The sequence below is a fragment of the Suncus etruscus genome, chromosome 14 (assembly GCF_024139225.1).
Source record: "Suncus etruscus isolate mSunEtr1 chromosome 14, mSunEtr1.pri.cur, whole genome shotgun sequence".
NCBI classification, from domain to species: domain Eukaryota; kingdom Metazoa; phylum Chordata; class Mammalia; order Eulipotyphla; family Soricidae; genus Suncus; species Suncus etruscus.
The window spans coordinates 86,621,564-86,645,469 of NC_064861.1; the positions used below are offsets into that span (position 1 = coordinate 86,621,564).

The following is a 23,906-nucleotide window of genomic DNA, read 5'->3' on the forward strand; positions in this document are numbered from 1 at the left end:
TATAGTATTCTTTCCAGTGCAAATTCCTTGCAGTGTGACCTTTCCCCTATTCTCAAGGCCAGTCTGCTGTAGTCAGTGGGACTTTCCCAAGAGCAATGTGAAGCTCCCTCATATTCAGTGAGCAACTTTTTCCCACCCACTGAGCAACTGACATTTTTGGGGCAAAGCTCAGGGTCACTCCTGGTTTTGCACTTAGGACCAAATGGGATGCTGGGGATTGAACTCAGTTTGGGCATGTGCAAGGCAAGAGGTCTACCCCTTGTACTATCACTTAAGCCCCATCAACTTTTTTTTTTTGGGGGGGGGGCACACCCAGCGGTGCTCAGGGGTTACTCCTGGCTATCTGCTCAGAAATAGCTCCTGGCAGGCACGGGGGACCATAGGGGACGCTGGGATTCGAACCAACCACCTTAGGTCTTGGATCAGCGTTGTGCAATCTCTCTGGCCCCATCAACTGACTTTTTTTCAGAGCCCTCAGAGAAACACCCATATGCCATTATCATAGTGTCATGATTTTTTTTTTGGGGGGGGGCACACCCGGTGACGCTCAGGGGTTACTCCTGGCTATGCAGTCAGAAATCGTTCCTGGCTTGGGGGACCATATGGGACGCTGGGGGATCGAACCACGGTCCGTCCTAGGTTAGCGCCTGCAAGGCAGATGCCCTACCACTGTGCTACCGCTCCGGGCCTCATGATTAATACAAAGGTTATCTGGCCAGTATGCACCCATTACTGAGGCCATTTTCTTTTCTTTTTTTTTGGGGTGTGTGTGTGTGTTGGGTCACACTCGGGGGCGCTCAGGGGTTCCTCCTGGCTCTGCGCTCAGAAATCGCTTCTGCCAGGCTCAGGGGACTCAGTGGGATTCTGGAATTCGAACCACCATCGGGCCTGGGTCGGCTGCGTGCCAGGCAAACGCCCTACCACTGTGCTAGCTAGACATTTTCTATCTAACTCATGTGATCCCCTGTGGATCCTGAAAACTCATCCCAGGCTGCAAAAGCCTCCCCCATCCGCCCCGTGTTTACTGCTCCCCATTATCCTCTATCTAGGGCAGATGCAACTCGGAGGAGGGTGTGAATGCACCAGACGAGTGCAGATCGGGTGGTGTAAACCCCGCATTTGGGTAGCGAGGATCTACTCCTGGTAGGGCATATCTCTTTCCTCTCTATTCCCAGACCTTGCAAGAAAATCTGGGTTCCCCCAAATGGGAACCTCCCTCCCCATCAAGTGCAGCTTTGCAAGGAAAGCAGTGTGAAGCCCAGGAAGCGTTGCGCTTCTTCATCTCAGGGTGCAGGGGAGGGGTCTGTTAGGAAAGCGCTCCATCCTAAGTGTCAAAAAAGAAGAAGTGACTTATCCGGCAGGATCCCCCCCAACTCTTAGGTCGTGCGCCTTAGCTACCTTGCAGCGCGCGCCACGCCACCAACTAGCGCGCGTTCTCTCCCCCGCCCGGTGGCAACAGGGCTTTCCGCGGGGCCGCGCCAGACTTTCTGACACTGTGGATTGGTCGCTGGCCCGGCCGCCCGACAGCCAATCAAGAGGGGGGAAAGTGACATCACTCGCTCGCCTCCCCTCCCCCGGCCCCAAACTTCCCTTACTCCGGGCTACCGGCAGCAACAACCGCGTGGGGGAGGGGCGAGAGTAGAATCGGTGAGGTCATTGCGCCGCCCCGGCCGTCGCTGATTGGCTGCCGGGCTCGCGGGCGGCGGTTGGCTGCTCCTCGCACCTCCCCCTCGTGCCGCTACCGCCGCCACAGAGAAGAGCTCCCGATGACACCAGAGCTTTAGGAAGAGGGGTGAGTCGGGGCCCCGGGGCTAAGACGCTCTCTTCGGGTCCAGTGAGACTCACCAGGAACTGCCCTTTCCGACTTTTTTCCCCCCCTCTCCCGGATTCTTCGGCGTTCCAGGCACCCTGTTACATGGGAGTTGTAGTCTCTCCCGCGCTGTTCACTATGGGCGGGAGACGTGAGGAGACTACCGTTCCCGGCAGGCACCGCGACTCGCTGGTCAACAAATGCACAAGCCCCGCCCTCTACGCCTGCTCATTGGATAGCCTGTCGTTTAGTTCTGCCTCCTCGCCTTTTATTGGCTACTGTCCCCCAGAGAGCTGGGTTTCGGCTTGGGGTCCATAGCGATTGGATACTGTATTTGTCATTTAGCACTCTGACAGTCTGTGATTGGGCCTCACCGTTGTCCATCATGTGCCGTAGGGCGGGGCTCTTGGTAGATAGGCGGTCGTAAGCTTAGGTTAGTGTCGGTCCCAGAGGGAGGCCGTTCTTGGGCTTTGGCCCCGCCCACTAGCGCTGCCGGGTGCTTCCGATTGGTCTCGCGAAACGTCGCTCTTCTCTAGGGTGCGTGTCCCACTCGGCTTCGAATTTCGATTGGTCCAGGACGGCGCCGGTCAGCGGGGTTGTGGTCGTTGATTGGCTAACTGCTCCAGCTGTTGCAGGTCCATTCACCATTTTGTGTGTTGGAGTAAAAAAAAAGGGAGAATCGAGAGGGAGAGCCGGAGGGGGGGCGGGGAGGGACCGGACCGGACCGAGCCGGGGCCACGGCCCCCCGCCCCGAAACCCCGCCGAGCCCAAGGTGAGGGGCGGGGCCAGGGCTGACACGGGCTGGGGGGATTTGGGGTGTTGGGGGTCGAGAGAGGACAGGTGGCAGGGACGGGTTGGGGGTACTGGGGAAAGGTGTGGGTGGAATGATGGAAAGGGGAGACAGAGTGGGGGAAGTAATGAAGAGAAAGGGGTAGCAGGGAGGGGTGGTGGCTAGGGAATGGGTAACTGGAATGGAGGGGTGACAGGATTAGATCAGGGTGACAGGGAGAGGGAGGGGACAGAGTTGGAGGAGGGGGACAGAAAGGTGATGGGAAGCGAAGGTGACAGGTCCGGAGATGATTGACAGAAGAGTAACTGCCAGGAAGGGGTGACAGATGAGAGTGACAAGGAGGGGTGAGTGAAGAGGGGACCTAGAAGGGGAGAAGCAAAGCTAGAGGTGGTGACAGGATGGGTGAGAGTGGCGGAGCAGCTGGTCCTGTCTGGGCTGTTGGGGGCATCTCGCTGGAGACCCTAAAGAGCCAGAGACAGGGTCGGGAGTTGCTGGCAGGTTTGGAGGGAGGTGAGGGCCCATGGGGCCTGGTAGGAATTACTGCGTGCCCGGTGGACAGGAAGGGAGTAGGCCCCGTGGGGGAAAAAACAGGCCTGGCTTCTGGGGTGAAGAGGCAGGGCCCAGCCCCAGAGTGCAGGATACAGGGACTGGTGTCTGCAAAGGTTTGCATTTGTCCTGGATAGGGCTGGCTCTCAGGCCCCAGGACTGGGACCCAGGGGGTCAGTGGAGAGGTAGTGGTGGCTGCTCAGCTGCTGGGCACTTGGTGGCCTGGCACAGCAGGAGCAGGCACTGCCTATGAGCACCCAGAATTGACCAGGAGTTGTTTCTCGTAAGGAGAGCTTGGGGTACAGGATCCTAGGGGAGCCTCTGACAGCTTGACTTAGGAGCCTGGGCTCCCCCAACCCTCCTAGAAGGCCCCTTTTGGCCTCTCAGCTTCAGGTCGTCACTTCAGAGTAAAGTTTTTCCCTTTTCTTTTCTCAGGGCAGCTTGCAAGGGGGCGGGCAGTAATGACTGTTGAGGAAGTGGGTGAGGTCGGCCTGCTGGGCTGGTCTTGCTTTCTTTGACCTTCTCCCACTTACCCCTACCTGGAGTTGGAGGGCATATTTGGGGGCCAGGAAAGCTCCCCCGCTAAGTCCTGGCTGCTTAACCATCCAGCCAGAGCCAGCCCAGCCAGGGCGGGGATGCAGGCAAACCAGAAGTGGGGGCTGGGCTTGCTGGTTTCAAGCTGGGTGCTGGGGGAGGAGGGACAGTCTCCCCTCCAGCAGAACCATGGGGTGTAGTAGTGTGTCACCCCCCAGGATGACGTGTGTGTGGTGTGTGTACCTGTGTGTGTGCATCTGTGCGTGCGTGTGCTCATGTAGGGCCCTGAGGCAGCACAGGGTTTGAGCTGTAGCCCCAGACGTGCCCCTGCCTGCTTCCTGCTGGGATCTGGGGCGATGGCTCTACCTGGCAGGCCCAGGGTGCAGTGTGCACTGGGCAGCTGTCTCTCCTCACTTGCACAGTGCCTGGCCATGCCAGGCTGCCCGGGAGGGGGTGGAGAGTAGAAGGAGGGCCCTGTCCCCGTCCCATCACCTCTGTTTCTGTGCATGCATGCATACATGTGTGTGTGTGTGTGTGTGTGTGTGTGTGAAAGAGAGAGAGAGAGTGAGAGAGAGAAGGTGGGGAGAGGGAGAGGAAGAGAGGAGAGAGAGGGGGAGAGAGAGGGAGAGAGAGAAGGGGAGAGGGAGAGGAAGAGAGGAGAGAGAAGGAGAGAGAGAGAGAGATTGCGTATGCTCTCTGGACGGTGACAGTGCAAGGAAGCGTGCCTTCTGGATCATGTGACAGGCGGCAGCACACTGCAATGGTTGGGAGCCCAGCTGGGGAGCCAGATCGCCTGGGTCTGACCCTCACTCTGCCATCCCCAGCTCCGTGAACGTGGCTGGCTGAGCTGTGTGCTTGGCGCCTGGTGTTTCTCAAGTGCCACCCAGGCTGATAGTAGCACCTGCCTGCAGGCTGTGGGGGGATGACATGGATTCCTCAGGGGCCTGAGCCCAGGATTTTTCAGTTCAAGGTGGGAGAGATGCTCTGCAGGCAGGAACCCCTTCCTGGCCCCTTGTCAGGGTGTCGAAGTGTGTGTAGTGTTCTTTGCAAATGGATGTATCCCCAGAGAAGCCAAGGGGTGTTTCCAGAAAGCGTACAGCTCTGGGGACCTCCAGCTGTCCAGCTGTCCAGCTGTGTTTGGGTGCTGACCTGGGGCCCTCAGAAGTTGGGGACAGCCAGAGAGGAAGCCTGGGGGATCTTGGAGCTGAAGGGGTGGTCTCAGCCTGCTGCAGTTTGGGCGAACACACAGGGTTGGGGAGGCTCCTGAGTGGCCCTCAATGATCCCTGTTTTCACTTGCACCCCGCAGGTGGAGAAGCAATGAAGCCCATGAAGAAGACATGCACAGGTCTTCCCGGTCCTGGCAGTGGGAGCAGGTCCCCACCAGCCACCCGAGCCAAGGCCCTGCGGCGGCGGGGTGCTGAGGAGGGTGACAAGCCCGAGGAAGAAGAGGATGAGACACAGCCGCCACCGCCACTGCCTCCAGGGCCAGAAGAGGCTGAAGGTGAGGAGGAGGCCGAGCGGGGTCCCAGGGCCGAGGGCCTGACCCCAGAGCTGCACCCTGATGACCAGACCCCAGGCGTAGTGGAGGACCCCAAGATAGAGGGAGAGGCAGGCCGCTGGGAGCCGTCCCTCAGTCGGAAGACAGCCACGTTCAAGTCACGTGCGCCCAAGAAGAAGTATGTGGAAGAGCATGGGACCTGCGGGGCAGCGGGGGGCCCTGAGGAGCAGGCTCGGACCCCTGAGGAGGCTGGTGCCCCGGGGGTGCCTCCACGGCCCCCCACCTCCACCCGCTCCTCCTCCACCGACACAGCCAGTGAGCACTCGGCTGACCTAGAGGATGAGCCAGCCGAAGCTGGGGGGCCGGGGGCCTGGCCTCAGGGCGGCTCTGGGGCCAGCTATGACCTCCGGCAGCTTCGGTCCCAGCGTGTGCTGGCCCGCCGCAGCGACGGCCTCTTTTTGCCTGCTGTGGTGCGCCAGGTACGCCGAAGCCAGGACTTAGGAGTGCAGTTCCCAGGGGATCGGGCCCTAACTTTCTACGAGGGGGCACATGGGGGCGGTGGCGGCGCTGGTGGCAGCTCGGTGGATGTGGTTCTAGATGCCACACCGCCCCCGGGCGCGCTGGCAGTTGGCACGGCTGTGTGTACCTGTGTGGAACCCGGTGTGGCTGCCTACCGTGCGGGTGTGGTGGTGGAGGTGGCCACCAAGCCTGCTGCCTACAAGGTCCGCCTCAGCCCAGGCCCGGGTTCCCAAGCTGGACCCCCCACTGGTCCCCCTCAGGCCTCCCAGCTGCCCCACCGTGAGGCCGAGGAGGCCGTGTGGGTGGCTCGCTCTAGCCTGCGACTGCTGCGGCCCCCCTGGGAGCCAGAGGCCCTGCCAAGAAAGCCCCCCATGGGCCCTGATGAGGAGCATGCTGAACCTGGAGCCCCCCTGCCTCCCTGCCCTGCGGCCCTGGACCCCAAGCAGCCTGAGGATGCCGAGGTTTCCAAGATCAGTTTTGGAGGCAACCTGGGAACCTGTGAGGAGGGTGAGGAGAAGCACCCGCCTGCCCTGGGCACCCCTGCCCTGCTGCCACTGCCCCCTCCCCAACTCCTTTCACCGCCCCCCAAGTCTCCAGCCTTCGCCGGACCCGGCCGCCCTGGTGAGCAGCCGTCACCGTGCCAGGAGGGCAGCCAGGGTGGCAGCAGGAGCAGCAGCGTGGCCTCCCTGGAGAAGGGCGTGACACCCACTGCCCGGGCCCGCACTCCGCTAACAGCCGCACAGCAGAAGTACAAGAAGGGCGACGTGGTCTGCACGCCCAACGGCATCCGCAAGAAGTTCAACGGCAAACAGTGGCGCCGGCTGTGCTCCCGAGACGGCTGCATGAAGGAGTCACAGCGACGTGGCTACTGCTCGCGGCATCTGTCCATGCGGACCAAGGAGATGGAGGGCTTGGCGGACAGTGGCCCCGGTGGAGCGGGGCGGGCTGCTGGCGTGGTGGCCCGGGAGGGCAGTGCCGAGTTTGAATGGGGAGACGAGACGTCGAGGGACAGCGAGGCCAGCAGCGTGGCCACCCGCGGGGACTCCCGACCACGCCTCGTGGCCCCCACTGACCTTTCCCGCTTTGAGTTCGACGAGTGCGAGGCAGCCGTGATGCTTGTGTCTCTGGGCAGCTCGCGATCGGGCACCCCATCCTTCTCCCCCGTGTCCACGCAGTCCCCCTTTTCGCCAGCCCCGTCCCCCTCGCCCTCCCCGCTCTTTGGCTTTCGCCCTGCCAACTTCAGCCCCATCAACGCCTCACCCGTGATCCAGCGCTCAGCAGTGCGCAGCCGCCACCTGAGTGCCAGCACCCCAAAGGCTGGCGTGCTGACGCCCCCTGACTTGGGCCCCCACCCGCCTCCACCTGCCCCCCGAGAGCGCCATTCCTCCGGCATCCTGCCCACCTTCCAGACCAACCTGACCTTCACCGTGCCCATCAGCCCTGGGCGGCGGAAGACGGAGCTGCTGCCACACCCAGGGGCTTTGGGGGCTCCGGGCTCAGGACCTGGAGGGGCTGCCCCGGACTTCCCGAAGAGTGACAGCCTCGACTCTGGCGCGGACACCGTATCCCACACGCCGACGCCCTCCACTCCGGCTGGCTTCCGGTCTGTGTCGCCTGCTGTGCCCTTCTCCCGGTCCCGCCAGCCCTCGCCCTTACTGCTGTTGCCCCCACCTGCTGGCCTGACTTCCGACCCGGGCCCCTCAGTGCGGAGGGTGCCCGCTGTGCAGCGGGATTCGCCTGTCATCGTCCGCAACCCCGACGTGCCACTGCCCTCCAAATTCGCAGGGGAAGTGGGCACTGCCAGTGAAGTGCGGGCCGGAGGGACTGGACGGGGCTGCCGAGAGACCCCAATCCCCCCCGGAGTGACCAGTGGGAAAGCTGGCCTGCCCCCTCCTCTGCCAGCCCCAGTGCCCATCACCGTGCCTCCTGCCGCGCCAACTGCTGTGGCCCAGCCGATGCCCACCTTTGGCCTGGCTTCCTCGCCCTTTCAACCGGTGGCCTTCCACCCCTCCCCCGCGGCCCTGTTGCCCGTCCTGGTGCCCAGCAGCTATGCCAGCCATCCTGCGCCCAAGAAGGAAGTGATCATGGGCCGGCCCGGGACAGGTAAGAGGTGCGGTGGATGGGCGAGTGAGGGCTCGCTTTTGTCTTTCGTTTGTTTAATTTGGGGGCCGCATCTGGCCAAACTCCAGGGCTACTCCTAGTAAGGTGCTGGGGGTCGCTCCCAGTGGCGCTCCGGACCTTGTGGAACCTTGGGCTTCTGCACGCAGACAGTGCGCTCCAGCTCTCTGAGTCGTCTTCTCTGCTGGCCTGGGGGCTCCCCGTGAACAATCTGGCTTTCAAGAGGGGTGAGCGCTCCCTTTGGAAGGGTTCAAGGGGAAGCTGGCTGCTGCCTTGCTGGTGAGAAGACTGAAAGTCTCCTTCCTCAGGCCTCCTGTGGGGGGCGCTCTTGAGGGCCCACCCCTGGCAAAGCTTTCCAGAGCGCAAGCTTGGAGCCTGCCCCTGTGGCGCTGATGGGGTAGAAGAGATGATTATCACGATGCCGGCTCCTGTGTCTGGAGGACTGGCGGGGGCATCCCTGTGATAAGCACTGCATGAGGCTTATCTTGCCGAACCCGCATACCCAGCCCATGCATCCCTGTAACATGCACCCCCAACATCCCTGGCCCTGCTTGAAACCCTCCTTCGGATACTAGATTGTTCTACCTCTGCCATTCATCCTTAAAAGGTGGATGCTGTGAGCCTAGGTTGATCATTTGCTCAGGAACCTGCGTTTAAGCCCAGGCAGGCTTGCTTGCAGCTGTTCGTCCCCATGCTGGTGTGGCCACCAGGACCTCCTGTCTGGCAGTGCAAATTCAGTTTTCTTGCTACTGCCCAGGGTCAGTGTCATAGGTGTGGGCATTGCCAGGGAGGGGAGCTGGGTATATCTCCAGGTGGGGGTTGGGTATACAAACCCATTGCATAAGGACAGTATCCTAGAGTCTCAGGGCAGACAGGGAGCAGAGGAGGCAGAAGGCTAGGGTAGCTGGAGGGCAGGGGCAGGGCCAGTGGCTATGTTTCTGAGGTGGGTGCTGGGGGGGATGCCTGGGGCCAGGCCAGGCTGAGGCTTATCAAGGAGGGTGACAGGCCTGCCACCAGCCTTTTCCCAGCAGCTTTTTCTTGTTTTTCCACTGTAGACATCAGCCCCTTTCAGCCTGGCCCCATGCTGGTTGGTGCCAAGACCAGAGCACTCCTTCTCATCATGGCACTCGGTCCCTGGAGAGCTTGGAGCTGTCCCCAGTCAGTGACTGTCTGGCGCTGTTACTGCTTGGATGGGAGAAGGTGGCCAGGGGCCGGAAGAAGGAGAGGGGAAGGGTGTAGCGAGGCAAGCCTGGCAAGGCAGCCTGTGGGGCCTGCAGGCAGAGGGAAGTTTGTTTCCAGGCCTTGAAAGCACGCCAGTGTGTGAAGGAAATTGTCCTCGAAGCCGAAGCCAAGGGCAGCAGGAAGCCAGCAGGCTGTAAGGCTGTGTGGCTCTCTCCTTGGTGCTCTCCTGGGCAAGTGTCAGATTAGAGATGCCCTTAGGAGGCATGTGAACTTTAACCTGAGGCACTAGGGAGCTAAGAAGTGGATTTTCTAGGTGAGGAGCAGAAAGAAGACTAGGGAAAGGTATGCAGGGACCCAGAGCTCCTATGGCAGCTCCTACCTGAGGCCCAGATAGGACGGACCCACCACAACCCAGGACCAGTCCTGCTTTCTTTCCCCTCACTCAGCCTTTCGTTCTCTTTTTGGGAGGCATGCCCTGTGTTGCTCTGGGGTTATCCCCACCTTGAGGCTTGCTCTGGGAACATGTAATACTGGGGTGGGTGGAAGACCATATGCAAAGCCTGTGGTCCAGCCCTTTCTGCCATCTACATGGCCTCATCCTCATCTTCAACAATTTGTACTTTTTTTGTTGGTTGTTGATACAAGCAAACACCACAGAATTTGGACTGCAGGGATTTTTCTTTTCTGTTTAAATTTTTTTTTTTTTTTTTGGTTTTGGGTCACATCGATGATGCTCAGGGGTTACTTCTGGCTCTGTGCTCAGAAATCGCTCCTGGCAAGCTCTGGGGGACCATATGGGATGCCAGGAATTGAACCCAGGTCCATCCTGAGTGAGCTGCATGCAAGGCAAATGCCCCACCACTGTGCTATTGCTCCAGCCCACTACAGGGATTTTTCTTTTTTTTTTTTTTTTTTTTTTTTTTTTTGGGCCACACCCGCCAGTGCTCAGGGGTTACTCCTGGCTGTCTGCTCAGAAATAACTCCTGGCAGGCACGGGGGACCATATGGGACACCGGGATTCGAACCAACCACCTTTGGTCCTGGATCGGCTGCTTGCAAGGCAAATGCTGCTGTGCTATCTCTCCGGGCCCACTACAGGGATTTTTCATTCTTAGGTTGCTGAAGAAAGGGAAGCAGAGGAACTCCTGTCCTCCAATGCCCACAGTCCCCACACAGTTCCCAGAACCTCTGGCCCCAGAACTGGGTCTCTTGTGATCCTTACTGCTGTGGGTCCTCAGAGGCCCAGTGGGGCTTGCCGCCATTTTCTAGATGAGTAAGAATGAAGACTGATTAGGGTTTCACCCTGCCAGGGAGCTACAACCTGCAGTCCCAAAAGTGCCAGGACACCAACTGTTGAGTCCCTCACTGAGCCCCAGCTGGGCACCCTTCTCAGAAGCCTGTAGTCTCTGAGTCCTCCACATCCCTGGGGTCTTCACCACCATTAGTTCTCATGTAGGTTGAGGGGGCACTGACTTGCCAAAATTCACCCAGACAGGAAGCAGGGCTGCTGGGATTCAAGTCCCAGCTCTGCAGGCTGGTCCTCCTCGTGGTTGGCCCTTTCACTGAAGCAATCCTAGTGCCAGGTCCCAGGAGGGTTGCTGGTAGAATCAGAGCTTCTGAGGCACAAATGCTGGGAAGAGCATGATTGCCAGTCTAGGGGGTGAGAGTGGGGGAGAGGGGAGAGAGGAGGGGGGGGTAGGGAGGGAGAGAGAGAGAGAGAGAGAGAGAGAGAGAGAGAGAGAGAGAGAGAGAGAGAGAGAGAGAGAGAGAGAGAGAGCGCGAGCGAGCACTGGGAAGAACTGGGAAGAACTGGGATTGTTGTCTGTATGTCTGTGTATTTGGGGGTGAGATTCAGGGAAGGGAGGCCCCGGGCTGCAGGCTTCCAGGTCGTCGGAACTTGTCCAGTACTTGTCCCAACAGTTCTGAGCTGTGCCTCCTGACAACACCCGGACTGAGCATCCCGGCTGCCCTCCACCTTGAGGCCAGCAGACTTAGACTCTTTTGTTCTCCCAAAGGCCTCCCGATGTCCCTGGAAGGGAGAGAGGTCTCTTGGGGTCTTCTGCCTCTGAGGGGTCAATGAAAGTAGAAGCTCCACAGGGGTGCGGTGAAGTACCAGGGTCCCAACCCTTTCTGCCAGCTCATGCCAGGGTCTGACCCCTGCTCAGAGGGCAGCAGGTGTGAGGGGGTGGCCCAAGGCAGCCTGCCTGCTCCTGCCCCCCGCCAGGCATTTGCTTCCGCTGGGGGACATGCCGGGGCAGGCAGCCGGCATTCTCCACATTCTGCGCATGGTCAGGCCAGCCAGCTGCCACGGCCACCTCCTTCTTACTCTTCCCGCCCTGCTGCTTCCCCGGGAGAGGAAGCCGCCCCAGGGCCCGAGGCCTCAGCCCAGGTGGCCAGATGTCTTGGCCCACACCTGGCACGGCCCCTCTGCAGCTCCCTGCCTGGCGTCCCCAGTCTAACAGCGGCTGCTCCGGGCCTGTCTGCACAGCCCTGAGCCTCTGTGTGGCCTTTGGTCTCTCTCGCTCTTGGGTGCCTGTGTTCAACTAACTTTCTGAGGTTTATTTCTGGCTCTGTCTCGTTCTGGACTTCCATCTGCTTAATGCTGAATCTGGTTCTTAAAATGTTCTGGGAGGGGGCAGGGGAGGCACACCAGTAGTGCTCAGGGCTTCCTCTTAGCTCTATTCTCAGGGATCACTCCCGGCGAGACTTGGGGAACCATATGTGGTGCTGAGGATTGAACTGGGGTCGACCACATTTAAGACAAGTGACCTCCCACTGTACTGTCTCTCGGCCTCTGAACCTGGTTGTTTATATCTTTTTCATTTGTCTCTCCTAAACATTAGTCCCCATTTTCTGTGGGGAGGCCTGTCTGGGGCTCCTGACTTCACTTTGTCCCTCTCTGTCTTGCTTTTCAGATACTTATTACCTGTATCCTAGCTCCTTATTGCCATTTTGTACATATCAGGTGCACTTCCCATTTATTTTTTGTTTTGGGGGCTATATTTGGCAGTGCTTGGGGTTGCTCCTGGTGGTGGCGGGGTGTGTGTGTTTCTGGGCATGTAGTGCTAGGGATTGAATCTGGGGCACTGTGCACCAGACACATGCTCCCGCCCTTTGAGCTATCTTCCGTTGCCTCCTCCCCACCCATTTTTGGGCAGTGGCCAGGGATGGACACAGGGCCTCACAGGCAAGTGTTTTGCTGCTGAACCACCCAGGTGTTTTCCATTATGGCAGTGGATAGCTGCAAGGCACCAAGTCCTCTCCTTCCTTCCTTGGGGAAAGTTGGGAGTCCAGTTTTTGAGCCCCTTCTTGTTGCTTGACAAACCAACTGACCCTGTAGTCCCTGTAGCTTGCTGCAGGGTCAGGAGCCATCCTGCAGAGCCATCTCCATCCAAGCACCTGTTTCCAGACAGGGAGGAAGGGAGGGAAATAGGGCCAGGCCTGGAGATCCGGCTGTGGGGGACAGCAGGAAAGCAGCCTGTTCCCCACCCACGTGCTTGAGGGCACGGTCCGGATCACCCTGCGCCCACACTGCCTTTCAGCAAACCCATTCAGTGCCAGCTGTTTTCACTGAGACCCACTTTGCTGGGTATGGCCTTAGGTGGGAGCCACTGGCGCTGCCCAGGCAGGTGGGTAAAATAAGGTCCAAAGAGCGACTGTGGCTCTCCAGTTCCCCACATCAGTCTCGGTTTTTTATTTTTTGGGGGGGTTTTGGGCCACACCTGGTGACACTCGGGGGTTACTCCTGGCTATGCGCCCAGTAATGGCTTGGGTAACCATATGGGATGCCGGGATTCGAACCACCGTCAGTCCTGGATCGGCTGCGAGCAAGGAGGTAAACACCCTACCGTTGAGTTATCGCTCTGACCCCAGGGTCACAATTCTGCCCACAGAGGTTTATTTATTTTATTTATTTATTTATTTTTAATTTTGGGTCACACCCGGTGGTGCTCAGGGTGGCTCTGGGCTCAGAAATTGGCCCTGGCAGGCTCGAGGGACCATATGGGATGCCGGGATTCGAACCGGGGTTCGTCCTGTGTTGGCCGCGTGCAAGGAAAAAACACCTTACCAATGTGCTATCACTCCGGCCCCCTACCAGAGGTTTTATTTTTTTGGCCACACCCAGCGTCGGGTTACATAATGGCTCTGTGCTCAGAAATTGTTCCAGGCAGACTCGGGGCGACCCTATGGGATGCCAGGGATCAAACCCGGCTCAGTCTTGGGCCGGCCGAGTGCAAGGCGATCGCCCTACCGCCGTGCTCTCACTCTGGCCCCCAGGATTTGATTTCAAACTGTGAGCCCCTTTATCACCAGAAGGCCCCCATCCCTCCGTCGAGTTTAGGCTGAGCACAGACAAGGATGATCAGAGCGGGAGGTAGGGCCTGAGGAAGCAGTGACAGACACAGCTGGCGAGGGGACTTCGCTTTGGCGGGAACTTAGGAGCTGAAGCTTGTGGAGTGAGTGGATTTCCAGGTTCTGAGAGAAAGAGGAGGCGCGGTCCAGGCAGGAGGGGTGGAAGTGCATGAGCGCGAGCGGCTGGCGGAGGCTGGAGCTTAGGCTTGGCCCAAGGTAGGGGGGAGCAAGGACTGATAGTGCCTTGGGCTCGCACGTTGGCTGACCTGGTCCCCCAGGACTTCTTGGAGTCATCCCTGAGTGCAAAGCCAGGAGTAACCCCCGAGAATTGCTGGTGTGGCCAAAGGAGAAAAGAAAAGCCAAGAAAAACAAAGCCAAGGTGTCGGGGCAGGTCCAGCCAGGGCAGGTGGGATTCCAACCCGGGCAGTGTCAAGAAAAGCGTGAGGCGTGGGAGGGGCAACGTCAAAGATGCCAGAAGCCTGGAGACTGTCTAGACTGCGAAAGGAAGAGTCGGCGGAGGGGCGTGCGTCAGGTGCTGTGTGAACAGTCCGGTGAAGTCAGGGGGCCTTCCCTGCGCCCGAGCCCCGAGTCGCCTGCGCTTGGCAGCCCCTCTAGGAACGTGTTGGGCGCTGCGAGGGCTCAGGGTGCCTCCTGGCGGCGGCGGTGGCGGCGCGGCGGCGGCGCGCAGGCGCAGCGGGTCCGGCCCCCGTCCGCGCGCATGCGCCTGCGCGGCCGCAGCCGCCGGCGCCCGGGCATTAATGGCTCCATTAGTGGCCAGGAGGGAGGCGAGGCGAGGCGCATTAGCGGCGGCGACGGCGTCTGGCCCCCATTACCACCGGCGGCAGTGGCTCCACCACAGGCGGCTGGACTGTGGCCCGCCGCGCCGCCTCTGCTGTCCCCGCTTCCGTCCCCCCACGGAGGAGGCTCGGACGCCTCAGCTCCCCGTTGGGGCGGGAAAAGCGAGGGACCCCCACCGTAGCCCGAAACTTAGGGGGGAAGTAGTCTGGGGGCTCGTGGGTTCGGACGGACACCCCTCGGGCGCCCCGCCCTCGCCCTCACCACGGGGTGCGGGTTCCCGCGCCCCGAGGGGAGGCCCCGCGGCGCCCCGCGCTCTCCCCATTGGCCGCCGCCGAGTGGCCGAGCCCGGAGCCCCGCCTGCGCCGTTAACCCCTGCGCGGCCGCGCCCTAGGGCAGGGTGGGGGACCCCCCCCACCCCAACGCGCAGACCGCTCGGGTGCCAGCTGGCCCGCGCCCCGCCGCGGCCCGCGTGGGTGTCAGGCCGGCCGAGCGCTCGCCCGCCCGTCCGCCCGCCCTCCCGGCACAAAGCGGCTTTGTGGGGCCCGCCGGGGCTGGCGGGGGGCCAGGCGGCGAGTGGAAAATCTCGTGAGCCCGAGAGGAGGGGACGGGAGGGGAGGGAAAGGCGGGACGCGCCCGCCCTCCGCCCCGCAGCCCCCCAAGCCTGTGCGCTCGCCCCCTCCCGCCGCCCACCCCTACCCACACTCGGCGTCCTGCCCTTCCTCCGATCCCGGGGGACCCTCCCCCTCAGCCTCCCCGCTTCCCTCCCCTCCCTCCTGGCCCCCCTTGCCTCCCCCAGCCCCACTCACACACGGACTGACTCACCCCGACGCTATTTTTAGGCCCCCATCCCAGCCCATCCCACCCGATCCGCGGCAGCCCAATCCGGGGTTCGTTCCCCAGGCAACCCTGGCCGTCGTCGCCGACGCCGCCCTGGGTGGGTTGGGTGGGTGGGTGGGTGTGTAAGTGGAGCGCGGGAGAGGGGAGCTGGGGACACCTGGCTGGTGAGCCCAGGCCAGCGCCCGGACCTGGAGAGCCCCGGAGGGTGGAGATGGGGCGCGGTGCCTTGTGGGCTCAATAAATGGGGCCTGGCCGGGGCGGGCGGGAGTTCAGAGCAAAGTGTCTGCTTGTCCCGCGGTCTGTCGAGCATCCCTGGCGCGATGCCCCAAGGCCTCCGGGCAGGCCCCAGCCTGTGCGTGCTGCCTGGGGTGGCTGGTTGGTTGGTGGTGTCTCGTCTAGGCTCCTTGTCCCGTGTCCCCCGGCCGGGGTGGGAAGGGTGGTGCAGCAGGGGCTGGTCCGGACCGAATCTTTTGTGGAGTTGGGGACCACCTCAATTTAAGGGTGGCTGTGCACCCTCCTGATGGGGCCCTGCTGTGGGGAACCTCCTCAAGCCTTGCCAGTTGTAGGAGGTCCCGCTTGGGGTAGCTTATGGCAGGAGAGAGGGAGCTGAGGATAGGTTCTGCACCCTCTTCTCCTCTGCAATTACCCCCACCCGGGGGTTCCTCCATTCTGAACAATGGAAGCTAAGTATAGGGCTGGCCCAGTGCCCAGGGCAGGGGGGCCCTTCCTGCCCGCCTGGATTCCGGCCCCTCCCTGCCAAACTGGGGCCCCACTTGGCTGTGTGTACCCTACCCTAAAGAGGGCCTCTTCCCATTCCTCCTTTTTTTTTTTTTTTTTTTTTTGGTTTTTGGGCCACACCCGTTTGACGCTCAGGGGTTACTTCTGGCTATGCGCTCAGAAATTGCCCCTGGCTTGGGGGAACCATATGGGACACCGGGGGATCGAACCGCGGTCCATCCTAGGCTAGCGCTTGCAAGGCAGACACCTTACCTCTAGCGCCACCTTCCCGGCCCCCCCATTCCTCCTATGTGTACTCCCCCCCCCTTTTTTTTAAAGTTTTGGGCCACACCCAGCGGCCCTTAAGAATCCCTCCTAGCACAGGGAGTCTCAGGGGACCATATAGAGATGCCGGGAATGAAGCCGGGGTCAGCTGTGTGTGCAAGGCAAGCATTCTGCCTATTGTACTACTTCTCCAGCCCCCCTGAGAAAGCACTGCTTTCTTCCAGATGTGCAGCTGGCCCAGATGTGTGGGGTTCCTGCTCCCTGCTGTGCCAGGCTCTACTTTTCCTCACTTTATAGAAGTGGGGCTTCTCAGGGCAGGGTTCTCAGCACATCCCTTGCAGTGGGGAAGGGGTTAACTAGCCTGTAGGTGACTCACTGCAGGGGAGAGGAGGGGGCCCGCGGTGGGGAGGCCATAGTGGCCACATTGATTTCAGCCTTGATTTCTGCCTCACATTGCAATCCCTGGGGCAGTGAGGTAATGGAGGGGCTGTGTCTGGTGCTGCATCTGGAGAAGGGGGCGGTCACCTAATAGTCCCTTTGGTGGCCCCTCCAGGCCTGCCGCCAAGTGTCTGACCCTATAGTCTGGAGGTCAGAGGGCCACAGACCTCCCCTTCCCCTCGGAGCTCAGGTTACTGGCTTTCTGCCCCCTCCCTGCCTTCACTGCTTGCCTGCCTTGGGGCCGGCTGGAGAGATTGCTCTGCTTCTGTCACCATCCTGGGTCTTCTGAGCAGTCTGGAGCCAACTGAGCCCCTGCCACCTTTACCCCTCACAAGTGGGATGCCAAGTCTTTGCCTTTGCTGAGTGTGCCCCCCTGGCCCCTTTCCTTTTGGGTAATCCACAGCCTGGAATCCCCGTGCAGCCGGTTCTACACTATACCCTTTGATTTGTCTTGCCTCTTGTCTCGCTGAGGCTGATTTCAGTTCCCCACCTACCTCTCAGTCTCTGCCCATGTCCATCTAGAGGTGTGTGTGTATGTATGTATGTATGTATGTATGTATGTATGTATGTATGTATATATGTACTTTTTTCTCTCTCTTGGGCCCTTCCCAGCTGTGCTCAGGGATATTCATGACTGTGCTTAGGGGACCAAGTGTGGTGACAGGGATTTAACTGGGATTGGACTAATGCAGTGCAGGCACCTTAACTTTTATACTATCTCTGGCATCAGTGTGAAGGTTTTGGGTTCCACCTGGCAATGCTCAGGAGTCACTTTTGGCTCTGCAATTAGGAGTCACTCCGGGCAGTGCTGAGGGGACCATATGGGATATGAGATCAAACCCTAGTCAGCTGTCTGCAAGGCTAGCACCTTACCCCTTGCATTATTGCTCTGACCCTGGAGTTGGAATACTATGTCATTCTGATGGGCATGGCCTTGTACAATGTATTCAATTTCTTTGGACTGCATTTCCCCTCCTAAGAAATGGGCATTAAAAGAAAAGTACCCTTGTACCACAGCGGTAGGGCCTTTTCCTCGCACACAGTTGATCCAGCACAGATAGACGGCTCGAATCCTGGCATCCCATATGGTCCCCGTGCCTGCCAGGAGCGATTTCTGAGCACAGAGCCAGGAGTAAAATAACCTGTGCCGCTGGGTGTGACTCAAACAAACAAACAAACAAAATGGTAACGTTGGGGGCTGGAGGGGCAGTATAGCTGGTGAAAGTGCTTGTCTTGTTGTATGTGGCCAACCTGCCTTTGATCCCCGGCATCCTGTATGGTTGGTTCTCTGAGTACCGTCAAAGTAATTCCTGAGTATAGAGCCAGGAGTAACCCTGAGCATCACTGGGTAGGTTCCTCCCACTCAAAAAAAAAAAAAAAGTATCATTGAGGCCAGAAACAGTGGAAGACTGGACTGATAGTACAGAGGTAGGGCATTTACTTACAGATGGCTGACCCAGGACAGAACCTGGTTCAAATCCCAGCATCCCATATGGTCCCCCACGCCTGTCAGGAGCGATTTCTGAGTGCAGAGCCAGGAGTAACTCAGGAGTACCACCTAGTGTGCCCCCCTCCCCCCCCCAAAAAAAAAAGATAATTCAGTGGATTGGTGCTTGGGCTGACCTGAGCATTCTGTATAGTTCATTACCTGCACCACATATGGTCTCCCAAGCATTGCCAGGAGTGACACCAAAGTATTGCCACAAGTACCCCCCCCCCCCAAAAAAAAAAAAGCATACCTCTCTACCGACCAGGAAGGTTCTATGAGCAGGTAATGCATGCAAGCACCCATAGCAAAGCTGTTCCTGTGTTAATTTCCCCTCCTTCATGACTTCCTGCCTGGAGTATAAGTCTTTGAATGAGCCAGGGTGACAACTGTGAGTGGTCCTGATTTCCTTTACATCATTTTACTTTTTTTCGGTGGGGGAGGGATGAGCCCTACACTCATTGATGCTCAAGGGTTACTCTTGGCTCTGCACTCAGAAATTACTCCTGGCAGTGGGACTACAAGATGGTGGGGATTGCACCTCGGGCAGCCTTGTGCGAAGGAAGTGCTCTCCCCTCTGTACTATCTCTTGAGCCCCTATCAGGTTGCTTTGAGGTCACACCTGGCAGTATTTAGGGGATACTACTGACTTAGTGCTGTTGATGCTGAGAATCGAACCCCAGCCTCCTTGCATGCATCCTCCTTTGAGGTGCCTGGCTTTGTGGCGTGTGGGGTCAGTCTGGTGGCCTACCTGAGCTCAGCTAACCTGTGTGTGGGGAAGGGTGGCAAGAAGTCCAGATGTGTAAAGCAGCAAGAGTTGTGTGGGAAGGATGTGTGTAACAGGGTGTTGTCAGACACGCGGTGGTTGTCATGAGCCGTAGGAGATGTTTGGTGCTAGTGTGATGGTTCATGTGGGCTGGAGGATCAGTGAGGATAGGCACTGGTGAAGCATGTGTGACAGGGCACGCACTGCACCGTAGGCAGAGGATGTGTGAGGGAAGGCGTGTGGCGGTGGGTGCCAGTGATGGCTTGACCTCTGGGAGGCAGCACGTAGGTGAGCAGGTGCCGAAGGTGCGCAGCTGCTCCGACAGACCAGGGGTGTGTGGGGGGAATGGGTGTGGCAAGAAAAGTCTTGGAGAGGTGTGATGCCAGCCCGTGTGCCAGTTGGTGTTCCAAGTTGGTGAGGACGCAGGAGTGGCCGGCCAGCCATGCCAAATCCCCATCAGGTCTGCCTTGCAAACCTAGTCCCGTGCGCGCCGGGCTCGCCCTCTCTGGAGGAGGACCGGACCGCGAGTGAGCAAGTGTTCCTCGCGCTGGACTGGACAGGACAGACACCCCAGGGCCTCCACTCCGCTCCGCGGCGCATCGCAGCGCATCGCAGCGCGGCGCCCCGCAACGCGGCGCCCTGAACCGCCCGCCCTGGCTCGCTGCCTTTGCTGCAGTGCGCGCCCTCCCCGGCCGCCACCCCTCCCTCCCTCCCTCCCACCTCCCTCCCTCCCACTGCGGGCCCGCCCCCGGCTTGCGCGGCGGGCCAACCAGCGCGCGCCCCGCCCGGCCCCGATTTGCATATGACTGACGTCCCCCCCGGGGCGGCCAATGGGGGCGGGCGCGGCGGGGCCTGACCCGCGCGCGGCGGCGGCAGCCAATGGGGTGGCGCGCGGGGGGCGTGGCCTGCGCGGAAGGCCGCGGGGGAAGGGCGGGGGAGCGCGGCGGGGGAGGGGCGCGCGTAGTAGTGGCGGGGCGGGGCGGGGCGGGGCCGCGGCGGCGCTGCTTCGGCGCGGGGCTCAGCCGCTCGGGAGCGCACGGACGCACGCACGCACGCGGGGCCGCCTGCCCGCCAGCCCGCCAGCCCGCCCGGGGCCGGAGGTCGAACCCGAGCCGGGCCCGGGGCCCGCAAAGGCGGGGCGGCGGCGGCGGCGGCCGGGGCGCGCGGGGCCGAGCGGAGCCGTTACCCGCCGGAGCTGCGCGGGAGGGAGCGAGCGACGAGCCAGCCGCCCCCGCGCACGCGCACGCGCGCCGCGCCCCGCCCCGCAGCCCCGCCCGCCGGCCGCGCGGGGGGAGGGAGGAGGGAGGGGGGCGGAGGGAGGGGGCGGCGCCGATGGCCCCCGCGCCGCGCACCCCGTGACGGCCCCCGACGGCCCCCGCGCGCGCCGGGGGGCGGGGCGGGGCCGGGCCGGCGCGCTCTGACCTCCCTCCTCCCTCCCTCGCCCGCCCCCCGGACGGGTGGCGGGAGGGGCGGGGCGGGGAGGGCGGCCGGCGGCGCTGTGCGCAGGCGCGCCCGCCCGGCCGAGACCCCCGCGTGGGGCAGCCGGAGGGGGCGGCGGGGGGCGGGGGGCATGCGGCGGCGGCCTCCGGCTCCCCCGAGCGGGCCCGAGCGGGTGGCGGCGGCGGCGGCCTCGGAGCCGGCGGCGGGCGGAGCGGCGGGCGCCGAGCCGGGCAGCAGGACCCCGGGCGGTGGGCACCCCGCGCCGGACCATGTACTCCGCGCACAGGCCCCTGGTGCCCGCGTCCGGCGCGGCGGCCTCCCGTGGCCTCGGCATGTTCGGTCAGTAGCGCCGGGTTGCGGGATCGCGGCGTCGGGGCGGTCGTGGTCGGGGACGGGGTTCTGGAGTGCAGCGGGGTGACGGGGGAAAGTTCCTGAGCAGCGCCCGGGCCAAGTGGTTGGGTCGCTTCGCTCGGCGGCAGGTGGGAGTGCGGGAGGGCGCGCGGGGTGGAGGGAAGGGCGGGAGCACCTGGGGACAGCTGCGGTGTGCTGGGTGGCGGGCGGAACGGGTCCGATGGCATCCAGCGGCGGAGTGCCCACCACTGGCCCCGGACGCCGAGGAGGGGGCCTGGAGCAGCGGGCTAGAGACCTGCCGGGGTCCTGCGTGCTGGACAGGGACAGGGACGGACGGGGCCGGAGCCTTGGGCAGCACTCTCGCGGAGGGAGTGCACTGGGGAGGAGCTCGGGAGGGGAGGACTGTTCCGAGAGGGCTGTTCTCCATTGTCTGCCGCCCCAGGCCCCCCTTCCCCTCGCGCCCCCATGGGGTTGGCCCGGTGTGCAGGTAAAGCTGGGGGACTGGTGGGTCCCCGGGACTGTTGGCCGGCGGAGGGCCGGCACCTAACGGTTCGGGCCCCTGGAGCGCTCTTCCTGGCTCCCGCGACTTGACGCACCGCCACTGCCACTTGACATCTACTTTTCTTTTTGTCTGCCTCTGGCACAGAGTGTCAGGCCTCCAGGCCAGTGCCTCCCTAAGAGCTCCACTGCCCGGGCTGGGGGCATCTGTGGACCCGAGGGGGTCACCCTTGATCCCATGGGTGCCTCCTGGAAGGATGGAAACCAAGCGCTAGGGCCTGGGCGTTTCCCTCCTGCCTCCTCCGTCTTCCCCATCAGGGGCCTCTGCTGCTTCCACTTCCCCCAGGGAGCCAGCAGACGGGGCAGCGGGGCGGGGGGGGGGGGGGTTGGCCCTGGCCAGGGCAGCGCCTTCCTGTGCAGCTCCTCAGGGAAACACCTGGCCCGGGTGCCTTCGTGGGCACTCACGGTTCCCTGCTGCCCCATTGTCTCCCATTTCCAAGGAGTTCCCCACGGCCACTCCAGTCTTTGGGCAGGAGGTTGGACGCTGGATAGAAGACAAGCTCTGGGGGAGAGGGAGGGAGGGAGGGAGGAAGGCAGTGGGGAGGCCCTTTGTGGGGCGCCAGGTTCTCCTTGAAGGGAGTGGGGAGAGAGTGTGCTTGCGGGGGGGGGGGCAGATGTGGGGCCCATGGGAGGGTAGGGTGAGTCCCATGACTTGAGACCCTGCATCCCTGGCAGCAGGGCTGTAGGGGGTGGGAGGCATATGCTTCAAGAAAGTGGGAGTGTGAGACCCCAATGAGGGGCTGTGATTGGTGCAGCTGAGAAGATGACATGTGGGGCCAGGGGCCATCCCCAGGCATACCGAGGATTTTGGGCCTCGGGAGAACAGGGTGTCAGTGAGACATGGCCTGGTTTGTGACGAGCCAGTCAGTTTCCTGGCTTGCTCCCTGGTGTGTGGTGGTGGCCAGACAGGGACAAGGGACTGAAGTGGGGCCTGAGTGCTACACTTCCTTACCCAAACCTAGAAACCTCCCTGGGAGCTGTGATTATGCAGGACAGCCACGGACTGCCCAGAGGCCCCAGGATGGGGAAGGGGTGGCCAGCCGGGTGGAGTGAAAAGGCTGCAGTTCGAGGTCCAGGAGGCCAAGCCCCTGCTGCCCTTCTCCTTCCCGCAGTGTGGACAAACGTGGAGCCACGCTCCGTGGCTGTGTTCCCCTGGCACTCGCTTGTTCCCTTCCTGGCCCCCAGCCAACCCGACCCCTCCGTGCAGCCAAGTGAGGCCCAGCAACCTTCCAGCCACTCAGTGACCTCCAACCAGAGCAAAGGTGAGGGGTGGGAGTAGAGGGGGATTGGGGATGGGCTCCAGGGGACCCCAGAGCACTTTAACCCGCCTGTCTCTCCCCCCAGAACCTGCTGAGTCTGCAGCTGTTGCTCATGAGCAGCCCCCAGGTGGGACCGGGAATGCTGACCCTGGGCGGCCCCCCGGAGCCACCTGCCCTGAGAGCCCAGGGCCTCCCCACACTTTGGGTGGGGTGGACCCTGGCAAAGGTCCCCCTCCCACCACAGAGGAAGAGACCCCTGGGCCCCCAGGCGAGTCCCGACTGGACAGCGAGACGGAGAGTGACCACGACGATGCGTGAGTGCCCTGAGGCTTGAGCCCTGGTGTGAGGTATCGGATGCCTGAGACTAACTGGGTCCCTCCCTGTCTCTGCTTCTCTCTAGTTTCCTCTCCATCATGTCTCCTGAGATCCAGCTGCCTCTGCCACCAGGGAAGCGGCGGACCCAGTCCCTCAGCGCTCTGCCCAAGGAAAGGGACTCATCCTCTGAGAAGGACGGACGTAGCCCCAACAAGGTGCCCCCTCCCCCACCGCTGCTTATGGCCCAGATCTCCCTGGGGCTGCCCTGCCTGTCTTCTCCGCCCTAACCAGGCCCCATGGCCCTCTTGTCGCAGCGTGAGAAGGATCACATCCGGAGGCCCATGAACGCCTTCATGATCTTCAGCAAGCGGCACCGGGCCCTAGTGCACCAGCGTCACCCCAACCAGGACAACCGGACCGTCAGCAAGATCCTGGGAGAGTGGTGGTATGCCCTGGGGCCCAAGGAGAAGCAGAAATACCATGACCTGGCCTTTCAGGTAAGGTCCGCCCTGCCACACATTCCCTCACATTCCCCCAATGCATTTTCCTCCTACCCCCTCCTTGCCTGGGTGGGCTGGGTGGGTATATGAGTGTCCCCACTGGTCTCTTCTGCAGGTGAAGGAAGCCCACTTTAAGGCTCACCCAGACTGGAAATGGTGCAACAAGGACCGGAAGAAGTCCAGCTCTGAGGCCAAGCCCCCAAACCTAGGGCTGGCAGGGGGGCACAAGGAGGCTCGAGAGCGGAGCATGTCTGAGACAGGCACTGCTGCTGCCCCCGGAAGTGAGTAGAGCCCCATCTCGACACCCATCCTGAGAGCTGCTGGCCACACACACCCTAGAAATTCCCCTCTGTCCCAAGATTTGGATCGAGGACCTTTCTCCATAGGGGCCAGCAAGCGGAGGGAAGGCTTCTCATCCTCACATTAGGCCCAGGGTGAGCTGTACTGAGTACTCAGAGCTGCACCCCCTCTTTCACATAAGGGTGGGGTTTAGAAGCAGGGGTCACTGGGTGGGTGGAGTCTCTGAAGGCTGGTGAGTACAAACCCAGAACCAAGACTCTTGTCTGGGCTGGTGCTCTGGACCTTGCTATCAAGTGACCTTTCACTGTTTGGAGTCTTGATTTGGGGGCCAGAGAGATCCAGGACAGAATGTGGTTTGAACCCTGGCATCCTATATGGTCCCCTGAGCCTGCCAGGACTGATCTCTGAGTGCAGATCCAGGAGTAACCTCTGAACGCTGCCGGTGTGTGACACCCCCCAAACACCAAAAAATAAAACAAAAAGAGAGTCTTGATTTGGGCCGGAA

The 23,906-nt window shown here is 61.4% G+C and overlaps 1 protein-coding gene across 5 annotated transcripts in view; it reads left to right on the forward strand.

The window, feature by feature from the left end:
- CIC (capicua transcriptional repressor) overlaps positions 1–23,906 on the forward strand; it is a 356,202-nt gene that overhangs the window by 325,951 nt on the left and 6,345 nt on the right. For 2 of the 5 annotated variants that reach the window (XM_049787132.1, XM_049787133.1), the window contains exons 1-6: positions 4,988–7,801; positions 22,140–22,289; positions 22,372–22,600; positions 22,687–22,816; positions 22,916–23,098; positions 23,217–23,382. In XM_049787132.1, coding sequence (XP_049643089.1) covers positions 4,999–7,801; positions 22,140–22,289; positions 22,372–22,600; positions 22,687–22,816; positions 22,916–23,098; positions 23,217–23,382 — 3,661 coding nt within the window. In that variant the 5' untranslated portion in view covers positions 4,988–4,998. Of the gene's footprint in view, positions 1–4,987; positions 7,802–20,313; positions 20,458–22,139; positions 22,290–22,371; positions 22,601–22,686; positions 22,817–22,915; positions 23,099–23,216; positions 23,383–23,906 lie in introns of those variants that run through there. The other 3 variants (XM_049787134.1, XM_049787136.1, XM_049787135.1) reach the window with 2 other exon arrangements.